This window comes from Panthera tigris, chromosome E2 (genome assembly GCF_018350195.1).
Source record: "Panthera tigris isolate Pti1 chromosome E2, P.tigris_Pti1_mat1.1, whole genome shotgun sequence".
In the NCBI taxonomy this organism is placed as follows: domain Eukaryota; kingdom Metazoa; phylum Chordata; class Mammalia; order Carnivora; family Felidae; genus Panthera; species Panthera tigris.
In genome coordinates this window covers 14,450,645-14,476,673 of record NC_056674.1, presented here as the reverse complement: position 1 = coordinate 14,476,673, position 26,029 = coordinate 14,450,645, and the positions used below count along the sequence as shown (strand labels likewise).

Below are 26,029 nucleotides of genomic sequence, written 5' to 3'. Positions count from 1 at the left end.
TACAACTCCCAGGCGGCACCGCGGCGGCGGCGGCGGCGGCGGCGAGCACGTCACTCAGGCACCGCCGGCGGCCCCGGGAAGCGGCGCGGGCGGGGGCAGGGCTGGGGCCGACCGGGAGGCAGGTGCTGAGGATGGGGGCAGCCCGGCCGCCCCGCGCGTGAGAAGGCCGAGGGGCGCGCCACCCCATCCCGGGGCGGGCGCCCCCGGGGCCCCGCCACCCCCACCCCGCCCGGCGGTCGTGGCCCGGGATGCGGAGCCGGGGGCCGCCGGTGGAGCTGCGCGGGGTGAGAGGCGTGGGGAAGGGGGCTGCCTGCTTCCCTCACCCTCGTCCCCCACCGGCGGGCCCCGGCAGGAATTGGGGAGCCGCGCGGCCAGGCCCTCTTAGCGCCCTGACATTTGGGGGAGACAGGTGAACCCGCCACCCTATCCGCACCCCGCCCCGCCTGGGCAGCTGAATCAGAGGGGACGACCCTGCCCTTTTAAGGAGGCTTTTTCTTGCTCCTGTGGAGGGCCCCCGCCCCCAGCCATGGCCTCCAGGAGCCCCCTAGAACCCGCAGGGACTGCCCCCCATCCTGGCCGCCGGGGCCCGCCCTCTGCATCCCGCGGGCAGCCTGTGTGAAGCGGCCTCCCGCAGCCCCCGGCCCCTCCCCCATGGAGGAGGAGGAGGGGGGGACGGCCAAGGAGTGGGGCACGACCCCCACGGGGCCCGTCTGGACCGCGGTGTTCGACTACGAGGCGGCGGGCGATGAGGAGCTGACCCTGCGGAGGGGCGACCGCGTCCAGGTGCTTTCCCAGGACTGTGCGGTGTCGGGCGACGAGGGCTGGTGGACCGGGCAGCTACCCAGCGGCCGTGTGGGCGTTTTCCCCAGCAACTACGTAGCCCCTGGCGCACCCGCCGCGCCCGCGGGCCTCCAGCTGCCCCAGGAGATCCCCTTCCACGAGCTGCAGCTAGAAGAGATCATCGGTGTAGGGGGCTTTGGCAAGGTCTACCGGGCCCTATGGCGCGGCGAGGAGGTGGCTGTCAAGGCCGCCCGGCTGGACCCTGAGCGGGACCCGGCAGTGACAGCAGAGCAGGTGCGCCAGGAGGCCAGGCTCTTCGGAGCCCTGAAGCACCCCAACATCATTGCCCTCAGAGGCGCCTGCCTCAGCCCCCCACACCTCTGCCTGGTGATGGAGTATGCCAGGGGGGGCGCACTGAGCAGGGTGCTGGCGGGCCGCCGGGTGCCCCCTCATGTGCTGGTCAACTGGGCTGTGCAGGTGGCCCGGGGCATGAACTACCTACACAATGATGCCCCTGTGCCCATCATCCACCGGGACCTCAAGTCCATCAACAGTAAGTGGTGTCCTCCCCCCAAAACTTGCTTCCACCGAATCTTAGGAGGTCAAGCCTAGGTGGTGGGAAATGGGGACACCAGAAGATATTGCCTAGGGCAAGAAGGGGCAGCGGTATACCTTCCGGGCCAAGTGAGGGAGGAAAAGGAGGCTTGGAAAGGTTGAAGGACCGCCTGTCTCCCAGGCTAAGAGTCACAGTAGCTTAATAAGTATGTATCCATGAACACTGTGACAGGCCCCGAACTCCTAGCATGGACAGCACAGGGTCTGCCCTCATGGCACTCACTGTCCAGCCATGATGCCAGGGTCCACCGGGCAGAGACCGAAAGAATCTAGCCTGGAGTCAGAGTTTCTCAACCTTGGCACTATTTACATTTGGGGCTGGATGATTGTAGGAGGCAGTTCTCTTGTGGGTTGTTTAGCAGCATCCGTGGCTTCTAGCTGGTAGATGCCATTAACATTCTCCACCAAAGACCAAAACTTGTCTCCAGACATTGGCAAGTGTCTCCTCGGGGTTGAGAACCACTTCCTGGAGTCCTCTCAGGCCTCTGCCCCAGCCAGAGTGAGGGAGGAGGGAAAGGGATGTGCCTTATGTAAAAGCTTCCAGGCTGCCTGGCTTATCACAGGCTCTCAAAACTTGATTGGTTGGTCGAATGGGGACTGGGGCCAGCAGGAAGAGAAAGCTCCCCAGGACCCACCTCTAGATCAAGGAGCTTCTCATGATGTCAGCACGTATTAGTTGAGCACCTATTAACAGGAGCCCAACAGGGACCAAGACCGCAGTGGCCTCACCCATTTCCGGAGCGCCTGTTGTGTGCCACACCCAGTCCTGCGTCCTAAGGATATAGCGGGGGAAGAATCCTACCTTCCTGGCTCTCCCAAGCTTCCTCTACCCCATCTCACTCCCTTTCATTTCTGCATGCATCTATTCTTTCATTTTTCATTTGGTGTTTGCTGGGCCAAGTCATGTGCTAAGGAGAGGGATCAACAGTGAATGAGGCCAGCATGTTCCCTGCCCTCCCTGGAAATGTGAGGATTTCCCCTTTGTTCTCACATTTGGACTCCCACATCTCTTCTGATTCCTGTCAGTTCCACACCCTGAAATGTGTTTGAATCCATCCCGCTATTTCTGCAATGTTGTTGCTATGCAGAGCCACGACCACTGCAAGCCCCTAGAACAGAGGGAGTGGTCTTCCTTACCTTCCAGGCCTTACACTTGTACACCAACCAAGCTGCCAGGTGCTAAAGGTGTGCCAAGCCCTGTGGCGGGGCCAGGGAATTGAGCAAAGACAGACACAGATGGTTCCTGCCTCCCTGATGCTCAGACTCCTCTGACATGCTGGGCAAATAGAGGCAGGACCACCAGCATGCTCCCCTTGAAGGCTGGGGTGCCTTCCTGGCCTTTCCTCACCCCTCTGATTCACAGCCTGAAGGTGGGGTGTAAGGACATGCCCCCAGGCCTCTAGGTTTTCCTGTAGCCAGTGCCACCTGGATGTGGCGTTGTTGGGGCTCCTTAGGCCAGGGCTTCCTGCTCAGTCAATGGGACAAGTCCATGCCCAGGACAGATCACAGGGCCTCCACAGCACAGCTTCCTCCATTCATCTTTCCCTAGGAGCCCCTCGTCTGGTGTCGCTCGTACATTGGTTCATTCAACTGATAATTCTGAAGCAAAATTAAATATACTAGGCCCTATCTTAAGCGCTGGGATTACAGAAGTGAACCAGGCAAGATCTCCCCACGTAGAAGTTATGGTCTAGTAAACAGAAGTAGATGACTGATATTAGGTAGGTAGGTAGGTAGGTAGGTAGGTAGGTAGATAAAATTTCCAGATAAGATCAGGGGGCTCTGAAGAAAATAAAACAGGCAGAAGGAGCTCTTTGAATCAGATGGTCAGGGAAGGCAATACTGGAGCAGGGACCTGAACAAAGAGAACCCAGCCTTGCAAAGGTCTGGGCAGAGCAAAGGTCCTGAGGTGGAAATGAGCATGCCTTGCGGGAGAAACAGCCAGGAGACCAGAGGGGTTGGAAGAGGAGGAACGAGGGAGGGGTAGGAGATGAGGTCAGAAAGGTAGGCAGGGCCCAGATCATGATGACCTTGGGGGCCATGATGAGGATTTGGGGTTTTGTTTTGTTTTTTACGTAGTGGAAGCCATCAGAAGATTTTAAGCAAGGGATGATGCAGAAATGAAATGTAAGACCATAGTGTGTTCCGTCTGTCACAGGGTCACCCCACCAACAGAAGAGGTGGGGACCCAAGAAGGGAAGCATGGAGTCACATGCTAGAGAGTCGAGGGAGGCTTCTGGGCTTTGATGATAGTAGAATTAGCTCACTGTTGTTATGACAGGAGAAGTCACCAGGAATGGTCAAAGATCTGGGGGGAGAAGTAAAGGCCAGCTATGGCCATATCACACACTAATAATAATAGCTAACATTTTTAAAGGGCCTACTGGTGCTTCACCTTACTACAACCCTATAAGGTAAATACTATTACCATCCCCACTTAACAGAGGAGAAATCCTAGCGTTAAGAAGAATAAATCATACAAGGTTATGCAGCTGATAAGTGGCAGAGCTGGGATTCATGCCCAGGCAGGCCTGTACACTTTGGGGCCTGTTTGATACATGCTGGTCGAATATCATAGCAGTTAAGAGATTGGGCTCTAATGACAGATGTAGGTCAGGCCTTTGCCCCACAGTTTTCTAGCTATACACTCTTGGCCAAGGGACTTCATCTCTTTGAGCCTCAGTTTGCCAGTCGATAAAATGGGTTGCTTTCTAGATAGTCCATGTAAAGGCCTAGCACAGTGCCTGCCATATCATAGGCCGCTGATAAACACCAGCCATGATTATAATTGTTGTTAGTAATAGCCCTAGACAGCAAGTTGGAACCATTCAAGATGCTTGGGGGATATAGCCGTCAGACTTTGTCACAGTAATGCTGCGTAGCAAACCACCCCCAAAACTCAGGGTCTTAAAACTTGATGTCATTTATCGCTGCTCACACACACATGGGCCTGCTGGAGCGTGAGCTGACTTAGGCGGGCCTCAGCAGGGAAGACTTGACTCCGAGTACCTCCCATCTACCTTGGACCAGCAGGCTGGCCGAGGCATGGTCTCGTGGTGATGGCAGGCAGATAGGTGAGGCCTCTTAAGGCCTAGGCTTGGAAATGGCATTCTGTCACTTCTGCCTTGTTCTGTTGACCAAAACAAGTCCTAGGGCCAACCCAAGGTAAAGGAGGAGGAAATAGACTCTTCCCCTTCCGTGGAAAGGAGTGCAGAGTCAGGTGGTGAAGAAGGTGATGCAGAAAGGGGTAGATCTGGGGCCCTGAATGCAGTCTGCCACAGGGGGTGACAAAGGCAAAGGAGAACCACGTTCATCCCTTCTGCTCAGAGTCTAGTTCCCACCTCACTGGTGGCCAAGAATTCAAGGCCTGAAAAAGGAGAACCAAGGCTTTGGGCTTTGGCTACCCACATTTCACAGAGCTCCCCAGAGCCCAGGTTAGAATCAGGAGGGAAGTAGACCCAGAGGAAGCTCCTCCTCCTTCATGGGAGCTTGGGGCAGGGATCCGACTGGCATGGAAGCATCCATGATATTCCAGACCAGGAAAGGACCTACTGCAGAGGGGGGTAACTCATGGTTACTCATGGTTAGAGGGAGAGAACAAGTAGGAGATTTCAGCTGAGGCAGGCGGGCAGGACACTCAGGTCTGCAGCCCAGAAGGTTGGGGTGACCCATCTTTCTTCCTGCCCCACAGTTCTTATTCTGGAGGCCATCGAGAACCACAACCTCGCAGACACGGTGCTCAAGATCACGGACTTCGGCCTCGCCCGCGAGTGGCACAAGACCACGAAGATGAGCGCTGCAGGGACTTATGCCTGGATGGCTCCGGAGGTTATCCGTCTCTCCCTCTTCTCCAAAAGCAGTGATGTCTGGAGGTGCTGATGGTGGGGCTGGGGAATCCCGGAAATGGGGGAGGGGAGGAGGGTGTTTCAGAGTGGGAGGGACAGTCTCCTGCAGAAGCTAGGATCCAGGCCTGACAGAGAGGCTCCCTGGCAAGGTCAGACCATCAAAGCACCAAAGCAGGTGTCTGCTTGCTGAAGTGGCAGCTGAGAAGGACTTGGATTCGAGTGGAAAATTACGAAGATATAGAAATAGGATGTCAACACCAAGGGCCCCTCAGACACCATCCCGTACACCACCCCATTTGTCAATAGGAAATTGAGGCTTTGGAGGCATCCTTTCATCCTTCCTTCCTTGCTTCCTTGCTTCCTTCCTTCCTTCCTTCCTTCCAGCCATCCATCCATCAGCACTGGGTGCTAGGGATACCGCAGTAAAAAAAATCTAGACACATTTCCTGCCTAGAGGAATAGTAAATAAATAAACAAATACACAAGAAGCTGGGGGGGGGAGCTGGTTTTAAGTTAAAAAGTTGTAAAATAATTTTCCAAAGATAAAGAGTTAATCCACCAGAACAAAGTATGAGATAGTATTAAGAGCCAGGAGGTAAATCGAAAGCACTCTGAGTGCTGGAGGATGATGTTAGGGAAGGCTTTTCTGAGAAATGACACTTGAGCTGAGTTTTGGATGATGATAAGAAGGAGCCACCCATGCAAAGTTTGGGGAAGAAGCTTCCCAGGCAGAGGGGACAGTGCCCACAAAGGCGGTTCTGACGTGAGAACGAGCTTGGTCTATTCCAGACACAGCCATGAGGCCAGGTGACTGGAGCAGAGGAGGCAAGGAGGAAGGTGGTAGAAAATGACATAGGAGAGAGAGCGGGGAACCCCGCAGATGAGGGACCGGACGCCAGGCTTTATTCTAAGTGCAGCAGAAAGCCATTAGGAGCATTTATGAATGGCACAATCTGGTTTAGCATTGCAAGGCTCCCTCGGCTGTAGGATGCAGAATGGATTGTGGGGGACAGGAGTGGGGGCAGGAGGCCCGTGAGGAGGCTGTTGCCATCACCAGTGAGACTTGATGGCGACAGCAGATACTCTTCAGCCTGGGGCCTTCTACTGGGAGGGAGCCAAACCCAGGTCAGTCCCCAGCTAAGGCTCCAGATGGACCAAGTAGCAAAGTCATGGCTTCTGGGCAGACAAATCAGACAGGAAGTCTCCACTAGAGCAGTGCAGCTCTTTGGGGAAGGTTCTAACTGGCTTTCCATTAGGCATTCATTTGTGGTACCAAACTGCACAGAGCCATATCTCCGTGGCAAGGAGCAGAAAATCCCCAAATAAAAACAAGCCTGAAGTTTCTGCTCTCCTGTAAAGCCCAGGACTGATGTGGTGGTCCCGGTGACAGGAATTCAGGGTCCTGTGTCAGGGTTCCTCAACAGGGGCGTCACTGACATAGAGCAAGGTAATTCTTTCTTGTGTGGTACTGCCGTGTATTTTTTAGGACGTGGTTCCCAGCCACCAAACATCATAGCGCTCCCCAGTCCTTGTGACAATCAAAACATCCTCACAGGTTTCCAGCAACACAGGTCAGGTGGAGGGTTCACACCACCCCCAGTTGAGAGCCATTATTATTTTCTTCCACCTTGTGTGGTCTCCATTCCAAAGCTCACTTCATCATCCAAAACGGCTGCTTGAGCTCCGGCTTTTATGTCCACATCACAGCAAGCAGGCAGGAAAAGAGGAAAGGACACCAATTCTCCTTAAGGACTCTAAACTTCTAAACTTCGGGACTCCGAGGACTCTCTTTAACTTCCTGGAAGTTAGTTGCATATTACACGTCCTCCTGCACCCCACTGGCCAGAACCATCGCCATATGGGCATGCTTAGCTGCAAAGGAAGATGGGAAATGATTTCAGGCAGCAGATGCCCAGCTCACATTCACCAGTGCTGGCACTGAGAATGACAGGGAGGCCGTCAGCCGTAGGAGGGCAGAGGTGGTGTCCATCTTGGTCCGGTGCCCAGAATAGTGTCTGGCACACGGCAGACATTTATATGTCAAATGCATGCGTGGATGTGGGGGAGCTCGGGGACTCACTGCATGCTGGACACCGCACAAAATGGTGTTCAGTTTACTGGAGAAGGTGGACCGGCAGGTGACCGTAGCACAGTGGTGCGTGCTCCAGTGTTGTGTATCCATCAAGGACACCGTCATGGGCATCAAGCAGGCCTGAGCCCAAGTGTGGACTGAGACCAGTCCGCTTACTAGCTGTGTGACATTTAGGCAGACAGTTTAACCTCTCTGTGCCTGCACCTGTCCCCCGGCTAAAACGGGGGTCATACCAATACCTTCTGCCTTACAGGGCTGTTGTGAGGATTACTGAGAGCGCCTAGCACAGTGCTGGCCTGGAGTAAGTGCTTTATAAATGTTAAATAGTGTTAACTTGTTTTTAGAGGTAAGTGCTGAGGGTTCTGTGGGAACATAGAGGAGGGGGGTCTCTCATCTAGCTTTGGAGGCTGTGGAATCAAGGAAGCCTCCCTGGGAGAGGGGACACCTGAGTTTTGACTGAAAGAACAGTTACACACAGGGAAGGATGTTCTTGATGAAGGAGACAGCATGTGCAAAGCCAGAGGTTAGGAAGAACAGGGCTTAGGGCTTGTTCAACTTGTTCAGCGAAGCTGGGGTTGGTACGGGGGCAAGAGGGCTTAGAGGCAAAGCTGCAGGGGACGTCAAAGGTCAGGGCTAAGAAAAGTGGCTCTGTCCAGGGGGTACAGGTGAGACACTGAAAGTTTTCAGACAGGGGTGAGGGAAGAGAGAGCAAAGGCAAGACATCAGACAGCCAACCCCACCACATCTATTTGAGATCAGGCCAGCGGAGGTCAATCATGTTCTCGTGGCCTCATCAACCAGCGCCGGATGTGGGGGTGAGGGAGGCCCACCACGGGACCGGAGGCAGGGATGGGGTGTAGGTGAGCATGGGGGTGGGCTGCGGCATCACCCTCCCTCTTCCCCACCTGCAGCTTCGGGGTGCTGCTCTGGGAGCTGCTGACGGGTGAGGTCCCCTACCGTGAAATCGACGCCTTGGCCGTGGCATATGGCGTGGCTATGAACAAGCTGACGCTGCCCATCCCCTCCACGTGCCCCGAGCCCTTTGCCCGCCTACTGGAGGGTGAGCCAGGGCCCTGTGGAGATAGGCTCAGCTTGGGTGGCAGGGGCCCTCGGGCCAGACCTCACCCCTTCACATCCATCCATACCGGTGGGCCCAGGAGTGAGGGAGAAGGGGCTGCAACCATTGGACCACAAACTGTCTCCCCTACAGTTGGCTCTGTGTCCCCCAAACTGTTGTTCCAGCCAGGCCCACGGCCCTTGAGGGCACCTGTTAGCATTTGCTGGCCCTGGGATTCTTCCCTGATCCTTGATTCTGCCACAAGTGAGGGAGCAGAAGCCAGGTTTCACTGTAATGTTGCCAGGAATTTGGCTTTGAATTCCTTCCCTCAGTTCCATGGAAGTTGTTTGTCCACAGTCCCCTGAAGTCCTGTCTTCCACAAAGCAGGGTGATGCCCTAGAGCATGGCCACTGACCTCTCCACCCCCACTGCTGTCCCCCCCACCCCCACCCCAGAATGCTGGGACCCAGACCCCCATGGGCGGCCAGATTTCGGCAGTATCTTGAAGCAGCTTGAAGTCATCGAGCAGTCAGCCCTATTCCAGATGCCGCTGGAGTCCTTCCACTCACTGCAGGAAGACTGGAAGCTGGAAATTCAGCACATGTTTGATGACCTCCGGACCAAAGAGAAGGTGAAGGCAGGGGGCACAGTGGGAGGGATGGAGCAAGACCCCTGCATTTCTGATGCCTTTGGTGGGGCAGAGTCCCTTCCCCTGAGCCCCAGTCTTTGGGTCCATGCAGGGCTAAAGGGGCCTTTTTTGCATATTAAGAAAGGGGCCTGTTGGCAGATTAATAAGAAAAAGGCACCCTGCACTGATGCTCTTACAAGTGATACTGCCTGATGTCTGGGATTGGTTTAAAATTTTTTTTTTAATTTTTTAAGTTTATTTATTTGAGGCAAAGAGAGCACGCAGGGGAGGGGCAGAGAGAGAGGGAGAGAGAGCATATCCCAAGCAGGTTCCACACTGTCAGGCTCTGCACCGTCTGCACGGAGCCTGACACAGGGCCTGAACCCACGAACTGTGAGATCATGGCCTAAGCCAAAATCAAGGTTCAGATGCTTAACTGACTGAGCCACCCAGGCACCCCTAAATTTTTTTAATGTTTTATTTATTTTTGACAGACAGAGTACAAGCAAGGGAGGGACAGAGAGAGAGGGAGACACAGAATCTGAAGCAAGCTCTGTCTGCACAGAGCCAGATGCCGGGCTCTAACTTGTGAACTGTGAGATCATGACCTGAGCCGAACTCAGACACTTAACTGACTGAGCCACCCAGGCACCCCTGAGATTGGTTTTAAAACACAACAGCAAAAATGGGAGGGAGGGAAAAAGGGAGGAGACAAGGAAGAAGATACGTGAAAAAAGGTTTGCTAAGTAAAAAGAGTTGTTTAGGTGGAATGATGAGAATTGGGGGCACTATTCTGTCTCTGCTTTTGTGGATGTTCAAAGTTTTCCAAATTGAAGAGTCAAAAACTTAAAGGTGAAAACTAAAACCACCCCTTTCTTTGGGCTAATACAGCCTGGAGCACCGGCGCCCAGCTTGGCTGGTGAAGAGTGAGTTGGGTTGTGCCCCCAATTTGCCCCTTAGCAGGACGTCCTTGTGCTGTGCCCCAAGCAGACCCAGTAGCCCCCAGGTCCATCCCCAAGGGGCTGACAGATGAGCCCTCGCCCCATCTTCTTTCCAGGAACTCCGGAGCCGTGAGGAGGAGCTGCTGCGGGCGGCCCAGGAGCAGCGCTTCCAGGAGGAGCAGCTGCGGCGGCGGGAGCAGGAGCTGGCCGAGCGCGAGATGGACATCGTGGAGCGTGAGCTGCACCTGCTCATGTGCCAGCTGAGCCAGGAGAAGCCCAGGGTCCGCAAACGCAAGGGCAACTTCAAGCGCAGCCGCCTGCTCAAGCTGCGGGAAGGTGGCAGCCACATCAGCCTGCCCTCCGGTACCGCCCACACGCCTTACGCGGCCCCCAGGGGCTGCTGGGAGCATTCCTAACACGGGGTTTACCTCCTCCTCCTATTTTTTTGAAAACTTTTCTATTGCTGAATGTATCACACATGTGGAAAGGGACCAGAAACCCGTCTAGCTTACTGAGTTAGTATAATCACCCCACCCAAGCAGAGAGAACCCACAGCCACCCCACATGCCCCGCCATGCGCTCCCTCCCAGCACAAACCCCCGGCTGCCCGCCAAGAATAACCTTTCTTTTCACTTTTAGGGCATTCACGTCCTTGCTTTTTAAAAATTGTTATTGTTTTGTCTTCTATTTTTTTTAATCTTTTAATCAGCTTTTTTCCCCTTGCATCGTTTATTCTGCAGCACTTCCCACAGTCTGGAGGCTGCTGCTTGCGTCTCCCCAGTATGACTTACCTTGTCCTCTGTCCCCTAAATTTTCTATTAACTGGTATTAAGTTAAACTATGTGAAACTGCTGATGTCCGGCCCTTTTTGACCAAAACCAAAACAAGTTTCATGTGGATCAACCCAATAGGTTTGTCTCAAGGCATAATCAGTTTCAAGTTCCGGTTGGGTCTCTTCCCCCACCCCCAAAGATTGCTTCTTAGGTAACATGACCCCGCTCACCCATCATAAGACACATGATGTCTGCTCAACCCTCTCTTTGTAATATTATAAGCCATCATGCAGTGACCAGCACAGCACTGGCCAACAGATATCTAATGCAAGCCACATGGCTAATTTTAAATCTAGTAGCCACCTTAAAAAAAAAAAAATGGAAAAGGGAAAAAATGGAAAAGAAACAGGTGAAATTGACTTTAACAATATATTTTATTTAGCCTGATATATCCAAAATGCTACAGTGTCACATGTATCAATACAAGAAAAATTGTTAGAGATTTTAACCTCTTCTTTTCACACCCAATCTTTGAAATCCAGCGTATATGTTATGGTTACAGTGTACCTTGGTCCAGACGCTTAATTTTCCTCAAAAATACTTGACCTGTATTTGGGTTTTGTGAAATTTATAGTTGAAAAAAAGTTGATTCACATCCCCAAGATTTGCATCAAACATGCTTAAATGTTTTCAATAACCGAACTGAGGATCCATTTTTAAGTTTAAATTTAGATTAATTGTGACTACACAGATAGGTTCAAACTCTCCAGCAGCTCAGATGCAGTGGCCACACTGCAAGTGCTCAGTGGCCACTTGTGGCTAATAGCTGCCACGCTGGACACTTAGGCCTAGATCCGTAGTCAATCCTTAGTTAATTAAGGACCCCATTAGGATCCTTCCTCCCCAATTGAAGCGTGCGCCCGAGGTCTCTGGAGGGCTCATCATGGTTACATGGCTGTGCTTCACCCCAGAGCTGCCGATTCAGAGGGCCTGAGAGTGAGTGCTGCCCCTGAGGTTTGCAGTTGACGTGGATGCCACCGCTCTGGAGACCATAGTTTGCGAACCCCCGTTTAAGGAATGAAAACAGTGGCATTCCATTCTGGCATTCCTTCTATCCCACAAAGGGAACTTCTCCGGTTACCCATGGAGCATCTTGCTCAGGAAAGTCTCTTTCTTTCCACAGGCTTCGAGCATAAGATCACAGTCCAAGCCTCTCCAACCCTGGACAAGCGGAAAGGATCCGATGGGGCCAGCCCCCCTGCAAGCCCCAGCATCATCCCCCGGCTGAGGGCCATTCGCCGTGAGTATCTCCCAAGGCCCTGACCAGTCAGTAGTCCACAACGTTCTGTGAACATTTACTGGGCACCGAGCTGGAGGAACAACAGGGACAAGACAGGTGGGGTCCCCTCCCTCATTCTCATCAGGGGTCAACAGACACTAGAGTGGTACATATACTATAGTGATAAGCTCTACAAAGGAAAGCAGGGAAGGGAAATAAAAGAGGAGAGGTGCTGTTTTACATCAGGAAGGCCTGTGTAAGGAGCTGGGGTTTGAGCAGGGACCCGGGTGGTAAGAAGGAGCGAGGAGGGTCAAGATCCGAAAGAATCGTGTCCCTGCAGGAGGGAATAGCAAGGGCCAAGGCCAGGGGTGGGAATAAGCAAGGCATGTGTATGGTCCTGGGAGGCCAGCTCGATTGGACTGGAGTGAATGGCAGGGAGAGGAGTGGGTTTGTGGTCAAGGTTGCAGGGGGCCAGATCTTGCTGGGCCTAGAGAACCGGGCTCGCTAAGGAACCTGAACTGGATTTTATTCTAAATGTGGTAGGGGCCGTGAGCCGGGCAGTAATGTGATAAAATGCACCTTGTCCCTCCGGCTGCTGTGAAGGGTGTGGATTGTGGGAGGCTGGAGCGATAGGGGAAGACAGGAGACAAGGGGAGCGGACCGGACTGGGGCTGTGGGCGGGAGACAGGGCTACGTGGCAGAGGCACAGCCAGCCCGGTTTGCTGATGGGTAGGATACAAGGCTGATCCCCTCAAATCTGTTCTGCCCCATCGGTCACCCCTGGCTTTGCCCCACATATCACCCCCTTCCCACCTCTGTTGGGACCCCTGTTTGTACCAGGCCCCAGAGGTCATTCTCATGGGGACACCAACAAAGACAATGACCATATGCTGACAGTACTAATGTCAGGGTACTTTCAAAGTGTGGAAATGAGAGCAGTAGACTCTCCAGGGAACAAACTCCTCCAGAGCTGGAGGCTTGAAGGGAAAACTGGCAACGAGGCTGGGAAAAGGACTGAAAGGAACAGAGTTCCAGGTGAAGGGAACAGCCTGTGCAAAGGCACGGTGGTGTGGAAACACCCACCTGGGAAATGATAGACATGGGGTCCCAACCAAGGCGCTCATTGCCCTCTGCCTGCATACCCAGACTCCATTTCCTCTCTCTCCTCCTTTTCTCCCTCCCTCCACACCAGCCCCACAGGCCTCCTGGCTGCTCTAAACACTCTAGGCGTGGCCAGCCACAGGGCCTTGGCATAAGCTATTCCCTCTGCCTGAAATGTTCTTCTCCCTTGTATCCACTTGACTCACCCCCTCACCTCCTTCGCATCTTTGCTCAGATTCTTCCTTGTCAAACATGACTTTTCCTACCTCTCAGACTCCTTTCCTGCTCCGTCTCCCTCACAGCACTTACCGCCTATCAACTCCCTACACAAATTACTCACCTAGTATGATTCTTGTTGGTCATCTGTCTTCACCCCTAAAATGTAAACTCCCAAGAGCAGGGGGTTTTGTCAGCTTTGCCCACTACTGTCTTCTCAGCACCTCCCGTGGGGTTTGGCGTATGGCAGGTGCTCAGCAGACATGTGGGAATGAATAGATGGCTGATGGGCTTGGCTGTGAGGAGTGACGGGAGACAAGGCTGAGGGAAGGCAGGGAAGTACATGCAGAGCCTCTACTGCCAGGCTGAGGAGCTAGGACCTTGTCCTGACAGCAGTAGGGAGCTATGGAAGGATTTAGAAAAGGGAAGGGTTGAAGATCCCTTGGACTTCTGGTGGACAGTGGATGTGAGAGTGAGTGGGGGGAGCCCAGTGGGGACAGACTGTCCAACACCCAGTAACCAAGTGGCTTTTCTTGGCCCAGTGACTCCCGTGGATGGCGGTGGCAGCAGCAGTGGTGGCAGCGGTGGTGGCAGTGGGACATGGGGCCGCAGCGGGCCCCCAAAGAAGGAAGAGCTGGTTGGAGGCAAGAAGAAGGGCCGGACCTGGGGCCCCAGCTCCACCCTGCAGAAGGAGCGGGCTGGAGGGGAGGAGAGGTATAGGCACTGGGAGCCCACCCCTGGCCCTGCACGTTGCCCCCAGGCCCAGGCAGCCAGAAGGCCTGCATTGCAACCGCCCCTATCTCTGGCGCCCCCTGCAGGCTGAAGGCCCTGGGGGAAGGAAGCAAACAGTGGTCATCCAGTGCCCCCAACCTGGGCAAATCCCCCAAACACACACCGATCGCCCCAGGCTTCGCCAGCCTCAATGAGATGGGTAAGAGGGTGAGGGTGCCTTTAAAATGGAGAGGGAGGGGCATCCGGAGGGAAACAGAACTCAAGACGAAGAGGTGACCATCCCCCCGCTCCCCCCCCCCCCCCCCCCCCCCCCCCCCCCGCACTGGGAGGAGGAATCCGATTTCACTGGACCAGTGGGTAGGAAACATTCCCAAAATGGGGGAAGGGCAGCCCCAGGGTGCAGGGTCATTCCTAGAGGCTTTGGGAGGAGAATGATTTGAGAACCACGTTTAATGGGACTTGGTGGCCTCACGCCAGAAGGGTCTTTCTGGGTAGCCCTTTGCCCACCAAGTCTCCGGGGGTGGCGGGGGCTGCGGCCAGGCCAGCCCTGGAGGCGATTGACGGCCCTCTCCCACTTGCAGAGGAGTTCGCGGAGGCGGACGGAGGCAGCAGCGTGCCTCCCTCCCCCTACACCACCCCGTCCTACCTCACGGTGCCGCTGCCGGCCGAGCCCTCCCCGGGGGCGCCCGCGCCCCTCTCCCGGCCCGGGCACGGCGGCCGGCGACGCTGCGAGCTGGCTCTGCTGGGCTGCGCCACGCTGCTGGGCGCCGTGGGCCTGGGCGCCGACGTGGCCGAGGCGCGCGCGGCCGACGGCGAGGAGCAGAGGCGCTGGCTCGACGGCCTCTTCTTCCCGCGCGCCGGCCGCTTCCCGCGGGGCCTCAGCCCGCCCGGGCGCTCGCCCGGTCGCCGTGACGACGCGGCCCCCGGCCCGGGCCTGGCGCCCTCGGCCACCCTGGTGTCGCTGTCGTCCGTGTCCGACTGCAACTCCACGCGTTCGCTGCTGCGCTCCGACAGCGACGAGGCCGCGCCGGCCGCGCCCTCCCCGCCGCCCTCCCCGCCCAGCACCAACCCCCTGGTGGACCTGGAGCTGGAGAGCTTCAAGAAAGACCCCCGCCAGTCTCTCACGCCCACCCACGTCACGGCCGCGCGCGCAGTGAGCCGCGGGCACCGGCGGACGCCGTCTGATGGGGCGCTGGGGCAGCGGGGGGCGCCTGAGCCCGCGGCTCCCCGCCCTGGTGAGTGAGGCGCCTACACCCAGGGCGCAGAAAACCGACCCTTCTCCCCTAACCCCACCAAAGTCCCAGGTCCCAGCCCAGCGGCGACGCCCTAGATGTCAGGGTGGCCTCTTGCTTAGCATGGGGGGAAGGGTCTGTGTCCCCATGGTCCTCACTGCTAGAGGCACCGCGGGCCCCCAGGTGATTGAGACCCAGGAATGCAGGAGAGGTGGCAAACTAATGCCTCCAGGGGCCAGATGGGTGGCATTAATGGCAACAGTAACAACTATGGGTAACACTCATGTGCTAGACACTGTTCTCTCTACATTTTTTTTGTTTATTTTGAGAGAGAGAGAGAGAGAGAGCGCCTGAGCCAGGGAGGGGCAGAGACAGAGGAGAGAAAATCCCAAGCAGCCTCCATGCTGTCAGCACAGAGCCCAGTCTGGGGCTCCAGCTCACAAACTGTGAGATCATGACCTGAGCCGAAATTAAGAGCCAGGTGCTCAATGGACTGAGCCATCCAGGCGTCCCTCTATAATTCGTTAACAAAGACAAAGGTGATTAGGACAGGAGTTAACTACCTACTACCAGGCACTGTGCTACGTGCTTTGTTGTTTTATTTAACCCTCACCTATGTAGTGAGCTGCTGTCATCACCATTCAGAGATAGTGTCATGCCTCAGGTCTCCGTGTGCGCACACACCCAGTGCCACATGCATAAGAGGCTTCAGACGGATGAGGGCTTTCTGTATCTAGAGGGATGATGAAGAAACAGGCTCTGATAGGTTAAGGAATATGCCCAGAGTTGCACCCAGTTGAGTGAGCAGTTCGGAGTCGTAGGGGCCTAGGTGAAGGTCCCACCCCTCCTGGAAAGTGGGCCCAAGAAGAGCAGCAGATACCTCAAAAGATGTCAGAGACCCCAATTCTCATGTGACAATCCTGGCTTTTAAATGCCATCCTCTGGCCCACCCCGTTGACCTCATCTGATCCTCTCTTACCAGGCCCTCGAGATCCCCTGGACTTCCCCCGCCTGCCCGACCCCCAGACCTTGTTCCCGACCCACCGCCGGCCCCCCGAGTTCCCTGGCCGCCCTACCACCCTGACCTTCGCCCCAAGACCCCGGCCGGCTGCCAGCCGGCCCCGCCTGGACCCCTGGAAACTGGTCTCCTTTGGCTGGACACTCAGCATCTCGCCTCCCAGCAGGCCGGACACCCCAGAGAGCCCTGGACCCCCCGGCATGCAGCCCACGCTGCTTGACATGGACATGGAGGGGCAGAGCCAAGACAGCACAGTGCCCCTGTGCGGGGCCCACGGCTCCCGCTGAGGCCTGCCCCCCACCGCCCGCCTGGGCAGCCATGAATGTAGCGCCCCAGGCCCCGCCCCAGCCTGCCGCGCCACAAGGCAGGGGAGGCCCTGGGCAGGATATTCTATTTATTGGGGAAGGGGGGAGGGGGTCACTTAATTTATTCCTTTGTACCCCAGAGGGTGGGGCCCTGTGCCCACCCTGCAGTGAGGGGGGAGGGTGGGCAGGGATACTCAGGGACAGGGCACATCATAGGGATTCGGCACAAAATGCAGCATTAAAGGTAACCCCTGCCCCCTACCGCTCTTGGCTGTGTCTTTCCCCAGCCCTGGTCCTGGGGCACCCCACTAGGATCCCCCCCATCCCACACTTCCTCCCTGAGCCTCTGGGTTTCTGGGGCCCAGGGGGTGAAGCCCAGGTGCACATTCCCTCTCCGCCTCCCCGTCCCCACAAGACACCACACAGAGGCTACAGTCACCAGTGACAAGTGCTTTACCAGCAAACACGTGAGTCAGGGGAAGTTACATGGTGAGGTGGGAGTGGGGGTAGCGACAGTCCCCCAGGTTGGCCTTAGCCTATGACATCCCGATTCCCTGGCCCCGCCCCGGCCCCAGCCCCGGCCCCACTGTCTTCCCGCTGGAGGCTGCGACGGTTCATCTTCAGCTGGGTCAGCTGGATGTAGCGCAGGACATTGGTGTCTGCAGGGGAGGCGGGCACGGCATTATCTGGGTGTCCTGGGGCAGCTCGCACCTCATGGTCCCCAGCCTTCAGTGCCCCCAACCCCAAGCACAGCTACTGTTGCCAAAGCCTTTACCCCAAAACCCCAGCCACAACAGGCAGAACGGGGGCATTTCTTTTGCTTTTGCTGTGCCCTCTGCCAGGAATGCCTCTGCTCACAGACTTCTGTCGTACTCCCTCCCCGCCCCCGCCAGCCTCCCGTAACATCTGCAAGAAGCCTGTTCTCTCTAAACCTCTCACCAGGAAAACCAGTCTTGCCTCTGCCCCCACAGCCCTGTGTCCTGTACCTGTTGTGCACCCTTTTCATTGGCTCTCAATACGAGACTATTGTCTCTGCACCGCCCCCCCCCACACACGTGCACCCTGTGATGTCCCAGAGGGCAAGCAACAAGCCTCCAACTGGGCCAAACCTGCCCCTCCCACCCCCGCCCCTGCAAACGTCTTGTCATTGCCCACCCTGGGGTCTGCCTCCCTGCGAGTGCTCAACAAGTAGCGGGTGGGTGAAGCGCGGGGGTGAAGAGGTGAGTGAGTTGGGTTCGTGAGCGGATGAATGAGTGGGGGGGTGAGTGGATAGGGAGTGGCTGAGTAGGTGAGTGGGAGGCTGAGGATGAGTCAGTGACTGAACCGATGGGAGGTGGTTGGGTGGATGTCAGAGGAACATGGGTGAGTGAATGGGGGGTGAGCGCCTGCGTGGGTGGGTAAGGAGTAGGTGGATGGAGAGGTGAATGCTGGGGAGGAGGCACAGCACTGCCTTGAAGCAGCTCGGCTCTGATCCTCCCTTGTTCCCTTGTTTGCTCCAGCCCCTTTCCCTGCTTTGTCCACCCTCACCTGTGGGCTCCCGGCTGCGGGCCTCCTGCAGGTAGCGCAGCGCGCGTGCATAGTCGCCCAGGTGGTAGAAGGCAATGCCAGCGCGGTAGGTGGCCTTGAAGTTGCCCTGCTGCTTCTCCAGGACCTTGAGACAGTACTCGCGCACCCGCTCGTAGTTCACCAGCTCCGACTGCAGCAGGCAGGCTGCGGGGACACCGGAACCGGTGCTCACAGAGCCTGACGGCACCCCCAGAGCTCATCTGACTGCTAGGAGCCTGGCCTTCAGGCTGCAGGAAGCCCCAGCCCTTTCCCTTGGCTGAGCCCGGCCTGAGGGACTGCTCAGGCCACCGGGGCCGCCAATCTTCTGACCAATTGGGATAGAATCGTTCTGCGCCGCCGCTAGAGGGCGCGAAAACAGACAAGCGCTCCCGGGCAATTAGCTGGGAAGTTTCTGCAGGGGAGAGTACTAAACACAATCTCAGGTGAGGGGTGGGGCCTTGAATCGGTAATCCAGGGTAAGATTTTCTCATCTGAGGTTCGCAGGTGGACAGCCCAGAGCCCATTTCTTGCCTCCCAGCCCTTCCATCCCTGTGTTCCCCTACGTCCCCAACCCCTCTCCTTGATAAATTCTGGGGTCTCCCTTCACAGACCCCAGGTCTGTTTCATGCAAGCCTCCAGTCCCCCGCTCAAGGCTTCATGATTGCCCGTCACTCCCTACTCCTCTCCCGTATGCGTCCCCCGACGGCCCCGTACCCGTGAGAGAGTCATAACATTCCACCTCCGTGTTCTCCACCAGGCGCCGCTGCTCCTCGCTGAGGCGGGCTGGCCCCGGGCTGCTGGCGGGCCCGGGGGCGGGGGCGGGCAGACCTCCAGGGCGGGCTCCCTGCGCCGCCTTCAGCTGCAGCAGTGCCCGGTGATACTTGCCGATGGCTTCCCGGAACTTCTTCTCTCGGTAGCAGCGCTGGCCCTCCGCCTTGAACGCCACGGCGGCCCGCAGGCTGCTGTCGAGCGCCGCGCCCAGGCCTCCCGACGGCTCTGGGGCAGGGCTGGGCCGAGCCGAGCCATGGCGGGGGCCCGGGCCCGGCGGGGAGAGGGCGGGAGGCGGGCGCGGCGGAGGCTCCGGGGCAGCGCTGAGCATCAGCACCGGGGACAGCGCGCCGCGCTGCATTGTGGGAAACTCCTGCGGCCGCCGCTGCAGCTACCGCATCGCCCCCCGCGGGGCCGGTCCCCACCCTTTCTCCGCCCCCGCACCTCCGGCAGTCGACTCCGCCTGCCCCCTATGGGTCTAGAGAACCCCCTCAGGACTTTCCCATTCTATCCTCCAAATCAGCCCCAGCCCTAGTTCTTCAGCCGGCCTCTCCCTTGTTCCCACCACTCCCCTTACCTCCCACCCTCCTGCCTGCTCTCCTCCCCCATGCCCAAAGCTCCCAAAGCTTTCTAGAAGGAAAAGACAAGTCTTGGGGAAAGAGCAGGAAGATATCAACCTCGTTGGAAAGCTGGTTTTCAGACCCCTAGTCATTTCCCATATTTGGATAAGAACACAGGTTATGGACTCAGGCTGCCCAGAGTCAATTCCCTGCTTATTTTCTCACTAGTTGTAGCACTTGGACACATCACCCAAATTACCTGGGACTCTGTATCCTCGTCAGTAACATAAGACAATGATAGCAGCTTGGAAACCCATTTGTTCATCTATGCAACAAATACTCACTGATATATTTTCTGTGACCAGTTCTGGTCTGGGTGATGCCGGGAAAGAGCAGCTACTGAGAGAGCCTTGGACCCTACTCTCTCTGAGCCCCTAGTTCATGGGGAGACAGACCAGTGACCCGACAGTGACAGCCCAGAGTGGGCTCACCTGGGAAGCTCAGACAAAGTGGCCAGGGTGGGATAGGGAGACACAGGCAGGGGGTCGAGCCCTGGATGGGGGAGACACAACAGGTTGTCAGGGTCCAGAGGAGGCGCCTGCCCTAGACTGAGGCGGTGAGTGAAGGCTTCCTGGAGGAGGGGATCACTCTATGAACCAAAGAGATCTGCTTCTTGTCCTGAGTTCACTGTCTGGGGAGGAGACACAGTGGGAAAGCAGACAAGGGACAGCCCGGAGTGAGCGGCACGATAATGCACAGAGAAGGAAGCATGTGAGAGGCTTTTGAGAGAAAAACAGGGTGAACAGGTGAGCGGGATGGTTGATCTTCCACTGTCCTTAGCTGCTCACTTGGTGGTGGGACCTTGGCCAAGCTCCTTGATCCTCCTCCACCCTGCCTTCCTCCTGTGTGACCTGGGGATACTACGTGAGTGTATTTCAGAGTAGTTGTTGGGACTGAATTATGTTATTTAGGTAAAGCACTTGGCGCAGGGCCTGGCACAGGAATGGTCAATTAACAACCCCTGTTTCTTATCACCCATGAGACTGTGAGGTGTATGATCTTAACAGCCTGGCCCCAGGGGCACCTGGCTGGCTCAGTCAAGAGCCTGGCCCCGAGTCAGCACCCATGTATAGTTGTTGAATGAATGAGTGAATGAATAATTTCGGGTACTGTATATATTCCCACCCTCCCCCACACCTGCAAGACCCTGGTTTGGGCCTCAGCTCCAAGCACCAAGCTTATATTTCCACTCTCCCCTCACCCTGCCACCGCACATCCTCTTTCTGGAGGCCACATGGCAGGTCCCACCCTATAGGTCCAAACCTGAACTCAGCACTTAAATATTTTCTGAGCACCTACTAAATAGCTAGGTGCCAGGGGCTCGGCAGAAACAAGGGACAAGCATACCTATCTCACAGTTCTGCTAGGATGTAGTGCTAACAATTTCCATAACACCTACCGGCAGGCACTGTCCTAAAGTTCTATGTACTTATTCACTCACATTCTCATCACACCTCTATGAGGCCAGTGCTATAAATATACCCATTGACACTGTGGCTCTTCAGGGGTTAAGTAAATCAGATCCTATTTATAGAACACTTGCTATCAAAGACCCATACTACCCCAGACTGATGACTCTCACAGGCCAGCATATTATATGTGATGTGTTGGGCTTGTCCAACCATTAAAAAATAGTGAATTTGTTGCTAACTTATAAACGTAGAGATACTTATGGAACCGTAGATGTTCAGCTACACTTGAACAAAATCTGAAAATCTGGCAACATCGAGGTAGCATTCCTTATGGCTGGGACAGGTGTTCTCAGCTTCCCACAGTCCCCATCCCTCCCAGTTTCTTCTCAGCTTGAGACCAAGAGCCATTCAGATTGCAGCGTCTCTGTCCATTTATCTCCAGTAGGCGGTTACGCTTGGGATGCTAGTTTTAGGTCGCGGAGCCGCGCTTGCGGAAGGCCGCCAGTGCCCCCTGGCGGAGAGGTCCAGAATTCGCCTCGTATCTCCCAGCCGCCATTAAGAGACTTGGTAAAGAACATCCAATCAGAAAGATGAGAGGCCCGGAAAGTGACCAATCAAAAGCGAGAGAGGGGTCGGAATTCGACCAACGAGGACAGAGAGCGCTCAGAATTAAAAAAAACCTCTTTTATTGAACTGGGAGAAGGATAAACAAGGAGAGTCTTTTTTTGATGGGGTGTCCAGACTCAGGGAGGCCCGGGCTGGGGGCGGCGGAGCAAGCGGGCGGCGGCGAGGCTGGTGCCCTGGCGCTGGGGCCGCGCGTACTTGAGGAAGGTGGCTGCGCGGCCGGGCGCGGGGCCTCGGAGCGCGGCGCGGGCCATGCACGGCTCGAGCGGGCGCAGCTCCGCGGGGCTGCGGCGGGGAGACGGAGAAACTGAGGCGGGGCAGGGGCAGCGGTGAAGACGACCTGTCCTCGGGAGGTTAGCCTGGAGGGCGCCGAGGACGAGCAGACCCCCGATTCTCCCCCGCAGGACGAGGCCGGTGGAGAGCAGGAGGGGGGCTGAAGGTGGACAGACATCCAGCTCTACCCCGGAGGGTGGGGGGTAGAGGGAGGGCTGGGCGAAAAAAGGATCTCCCTGGCATCCAGTTAAATGGTTAATAGAGAGGAAGGGGGGCACCCCTCTGGACACCCCATTTGCGGCCAGAGGGGCAGCTGGGGGACTCGAGGTTGGCCAACCTCTCATTCTCAACCTTGGGACGCAGTTAGGATCTTCCGAGGCCAGGAAGATGCTCTATCTTCCACCCTGGGGCAAGGTTAAGAGTCCCCAAATCTAGACAAACACCTCATTCTCGGACACCCCCAGAGTAGACAGGCACACCATTTTCTCACATCCAGAAAAATCAAGTCTGGGTGCACCCCCTCCCCTGGCTCCAAGGTCTCTCATTCTCTGAGACGGTAAAGACTGTGACCGGGAAGGGGCGCCTGGGTGCCTCGGTGGGCTGAGCGTCCGACTTCAGCTCAGGTCATGATCAGGTCTGTTTGTGAGTTTGAGCCCCGCGTCAGGGTCTGTGCTGGCAGCTTGGAGCCTGGAGCCTGGAGCCTGGAGCCTGCTTCGGATTCTGTGCCTCCCTCTCTCTCTGACCCAACCCACTCGCATTCTGTCTCTGTCTCGCTCAAAAATAAACATTAAAAAAAATTTTTTTTAAGTAAAAAAATAAAGATTGACCAGGAATGTAGGTCCCTGGAGCCATACCTGTAAAGCGCCGGCTCCAGGCCTGAGCCCGCCCCGTCGAGCAAGCGATGCGCCAGGCTCAGCGCCGCAGCTGCGCGCCGACCCGGCTCCCATCCCGCTGCCTCGGCCTCCAGCAGAGACAGCTCCAGAAAATAGGTGGCAAAGAGCGTCACCTGCCAAAGCCCCGGGGAGATGAGGCCACGCCCCTACCCCCATACAAGCCACGCCCCTGCCCCCCTTGCCCCGCACCTGGGGGCTGCTCCCGGCCAGCGCGGCGAGGAGCCCGAGGCAGAGTAGCGGGCCCGGGTGGTGCAGCCGGAAATCCAAGCGGCTCAGGATGCGGCGCTCTGCGCGCAGGAGCTCGGCCCGCGAGAAGGAGCCAGCGCCCAGGAGGCAGAGGGAGGCACACTGCGGGTTGGGGGGGGGGGGTAGGGTGGGGAGAAGACGTGGGGGAGTCTCGGACCCCTGCCCTGCAGCGCTTCAGTCTCCGTTCTGGATCTCGATTTCCTAGTCTGTAAAGTGGGGCCATTGATTTGTTGTCTGGAAGCCATGGAGAGCACAGGCTTCAGAATCAGACCTGGGTTCGAGTCTTACTGTGTGACAAGGACATCACTGAAGCTCTGAGACTCCGTTTCCTCGTCTATAAAACGGAAATAGTCCTCTCTACTTCACCAGGCAGCTCTGATAAGGCACCGGCTCGAACTACTCAAGGGCCACAACGACTGTTGTTCAAGACTGACTCCAAGTCCCACCTGTTTTGGGCAAAAAGTCTTTCCCTGGACCTCAGTCTCCTCCTCCGGTAAAAGGACACCGTGGTAGCCCTGACCTCGTACAGATATGCTGGGATTCCAAGAGTGAGTAAAGCGCTAGCTCGGCACACGCTAGGCGTTTCATCTGCGACGAGGCGAGAGAGGCTTCCACCCTCCCAGGCCCCACTCCGGAAGTACCTCGGGAAGCACGCGTTCCTCCATTTTGCAGGCCACGAACAGGCAGGCCACGCCCAGCAGCTGCAGGCGCTGGAGGCGCACTCTGCCGGCGCGCAGGTAGGAATCGAGCAGGTGCACCGCCAGGTAGAGCGTGTCCCCCGCCAGGCCCAGGTACTCCTGGGGAGGGGCGTGAGTGACCACCGGGGATCTAGGCTGCGACGCCGGCCCAGCCCTGCCCCCTCCCGGATACGTACGTGCACCTGGATCAGCCAGTCCACCACCAGCGCGCGCATCTCCGGGGTCACAGCGCGGGGCAGGGCCCTCCGGGGCAGCGCGTGGCACACCTGGGGTTGGGCAGGGACAGCCTCACTTTCCCCACCTGTGCTTCGGCTTCTCGCCTGAGCTCCGGCCCTAAGTGCAGCAGCCTCCTCGCACCGACTGGAGGAAGCGTGAGTGCCCCGCCGCGCACCCCGGAAACCGGCCTCCAGTCTTCTCCAAATGTGCCTCTATTCCTTGTCCCCATTAGAGCCTTGGACTTTGTTCCGGACGCCTCCCTATCCACCTCTCCAGTCTGTAGCCCTCATGGCCACGGGTCCTCCTAAGCATCAACCCCTGGGTTTCCAGACCACTAGTGGTCACCAGCCCTCCACTCATTCTCAGATCCTCCCCCCAAGGGTCTTTCTAAAATACAAAACTGGCCAAGGAACTCCCCAGCTTAAAACCCTTTCATGGCTGCCAGGACCCTCAGGAGAAAACCCTAACTGCTTTCTGACTCTCAGGCACTGACCCCCCCCCCTCCCCGCCGCTGACCCCCCTCCCCCCAGTACCAACACCACCACCTCTTCCCTTGTCTCCCCTCACAACCCACACTCCAGCTACCTCAGCCTTCTCTAGCCCTAGACTATGCCACGCTCATTCCCACCCCAGGGCATTTGCACGATCCTTCCCCAGCTCCCTGCACTGTCGATTCCTCAGCCCTTCAAACCTCAGCTCAGCTTTCCTACACAGAATTCTCCCTACACCCATTGCACTCCCTCTCGGTATTTTCAGTCTGGAGATAACCTGGTGTTTCCTTGTGTGTTTTGTCTGTTTGCCTCCCTAGGCTGCTGGCACCACAAGGGCAGGGATTTCTCTCTGGATCACAGCTGTATCTCAGTTCCTAGAAGAGTCCCTGGCTGGGGAGAGACAACTCACAAGATGCTTCTTGAATAAATCCATCCCTGCGGTGTTTCTCCCGACAGTGCCTATCTTGCACAGGTATCTGCGGACTTTGGACTCACTTGCCTCACTTTGGACTCACTGCGGACTTTGGACTCACTTGTCCAAAGCCTGCACTTTGGACTCGGGGGCCTTTCTGCAGTGACTGCCTACATCGGCTTGGCTGTCCACAATGACAGCAGACTATGTTGTTCATGACAGCATCCCCAGGGCCGGGAATATGCTCAGAAACATTTGGTAAGAAACCGCTAAGTGTTTGTAAGCGAATACATGTCAGAGACAAGCGGGAGGGGCCGTGCACTAGCAAAGGAGGGGCTGCAGGCAGCCGGGCGTTCCGGAAGGCTCGTGGGGTGGGCCAGCCTGAGCCTCGTCAAACCCGCACCCCTCTGCTGCTCTCACCATGACTTCGGCGAAGATGTCCCCAGCGTACTCGCGCTCTCCCGCCAGTCCCAGCGCGCTCAGCGCCTCCGCCAGCCCGGGCGGCACGCAGGGCCCCGGGGGCCGCGCCTGGCGTCCTGGAGACACGCTCGCGCCCTCGCGGATGCTGTCGGGGACCGGGACGCTCGGAGGCTCGGGGTCGGGCGAGGCAGCGGGACTCTGCAGGAGAGAGGAGGGGTCTGGAGTCAGCGCCCCGGAGACAGGCCCGGGGGGGGGGGGGGACCCTAACTGCTGCCTCTCACCAGCATCCTCCAGGCTGGCGTCGTAGACCCGAGCCCAGCGCCCACCTCTTCCCGCTGGAGCTGAGGACCTGTGGCGGGCGCTTTAAACGTGCCTGCACGCATGCGTGCCGAGCACCCGGGCAGGTGCGGAGGCAATGGCGAACGCCCCTCCAAACCTAAGGTCGGGCAGCTGGAGTCAAATCCTCTTCCTGCTACTAACTATGTGATCGGGAACAGCCCCTCCGAGCCTCCCTTTCCTCAGCTGCAAAGTAGGGATTGTTTCCAAACGTGTAAGTGGTCAGTCTGGGCTGGCGCAGCCACCTCCTCGCTGCTCCCCGGTCCCCATCCCCTGTAGTCTGTCACCCCCATTCAGCCAGAAGGGATCCGGTGCACGCCCAAGTCAGATCCCACCCTGCCCCTGTTCACAACTCCACCGAGTCTCCCATCTCAATGGGAAAGTCCATGAGGTCCTATATTATCCTCCCCACCGGCCCCACGCACCTTGGAGCTCGTCGCCCAACCTCCCCACCCGCCTCA

At 57.0% G+C, this 26,029-nt stretch overlaps 3 protein-coding genes across 3 annotated transcripts; 1 reads left to right on the top strand and 2 right to left on the bottom strand.

Annotated features, from left to right (window-relative positions):
* The first annotated feature begins 208 nt into the window (after positions 1–208).
* Positions 209–16,873, top strand: MAP3K10 (mitogen-activated protein kinase kinase kinase 10). The gene is made up of 10 exons (XM_042970085.1): positions 209–1,333; positions 5,087–5,267; positions 8,244–8,392; positions 8,845–9,020; positions 10,075–10,321; positions 11,915–12,031; positions 13,870–14,041; positions 14,146–14,258; positions 14,641–15,294; positions 16,274–16,873. Exons 1-10 carry the CDS (start codon positions 652–654, stop codon positions 16,594–16,596), a joined length of 2,814 nt encoding a protein of 937 aa, XP_042826019.1. The 5' UTR covers positions 209–651; the 3' UTR covers positions 16,597–16,873.
* A 272-nt stretch (positions 16,874–17,145) lies between these two features.
* On the bottom strand, positions 17,146–19,288 carry TTC9B (tetratricopeptide repeat domain 9B). The gene is made up of 3 exons (XM_007087244.2): positions 18,874–19,288; positions 18,142–18,324; positions 17,146–17,273 (listed from the first exon to the last, which is right to left on the bottom strand). The coding sequence occupies exons 1-3, from the start codon at positions 19,286–19,288 to the stop codon at positions 17,146–17,148; spliced, it is 726 nt and encodes a 241-aa protein (XP_007087306.2).
* Positions 19,289–21,702: 2,414 nt separating this feature from the next.
* On the bottom strand, positions 21,703–25,615 carry CCNP (cyclin P). Its single transcript, XM_042970103.1, has 7 exons — positions 25,514–25,615; positions 25,233–25,430; positions 23,870–23,959; positions 23,637–23,792; positions 22,939–23,097; positions 22,711–22,862; positions 21,703–21,868 (listed from the first exon to the last, which is right to left on the bottom strand). Exons 1-7 carry the CDS (start codon positions 25,613–25,615, stop codon positions 21,703–21,705), a joined length of 1,023 nt encoding a protein of 340 aa, XP_042826037.1.
* Between the last annotated feature and the right edge of the window lie 414 nt (positions 25,616–26,029).

What these genes read in the sequence shown, in the direction of transcription:
- CCNP (XM_042970103.1), bottom strand. Translation starts at nt 25,615, where the DNA reads ATGCGTGCAGGCACGTTTAAAGCGCCCGCCACAGGTCCTCAGCTCCAG. An exon ending in ACATCTTCGCCGAAGTCATG is followed by an intron (nt 23,960 to 25,232) that starts GTGAGAGCAGCA and finishes GCCCAACCCCAG; the next exon opens with GTGTGCCACGCGCTGCCCCG. An exon ending in CTGGAGCCGGCGCTTTACAG is followed by an intron (nt 21,869 to 22,710) that starts GTATGGCTCCAG and finishes TCCCCGCCGCAG; the next exon opens with CCCCGCGGAGCTGCGCCCGC.
- MAP3K10 (XM_042970085.1), top strand. Translation starts at nt 652, where the DNA reads ATGGAGGAGGAGGAGGGGGGGACGGCCAAGGAGTGGGGCACGACCCCC. An exon ending in CTTTGCCCGCCTACTGGAGG is followed by an intron (nt 8,393 to 8,844) that starts GTGAGCCAGGGC and finishes CCCCCACCCCAG; the next exon opens with AATGCTGGGACCCAGACCCC. An exon ending in ACCTCCGGACCAAAGAGAAG is followed by an intron (nt 9,021 to 10,074) that starts GTGAAGGCAGGG and finishes TCTTCTTTCCAG; the next exon opens with GAACTCCGGAGCCGTGAGGA.
- TTC9B (XM_007087244.2), bottom strand. Translation starts at nt 19,288, where the DNA reads ATGCAGCGCGGCGCGCTGTCCCCGGTGCTGATGCTCAGCGCTGCCCCG. An exon ending in ATGTTATGACTCTCTCACGG is followed by an intron (nt 18,325 to 18,873) that starts GTACGGGGCCGT and finishes GTGTCCCCGCAG; the next exon opens with CCTGCCTGCTGCAGTCGGAG. An exon ending in CCGCAGCCGGGAGCCCACAG is followed by an intron (nt 17,274 to 18,141) that starts GTGAGGGTGGAC and finishes CCTCCCCTGCAG; the next exon opens with ACACCAATGTCCTGCGCTAC.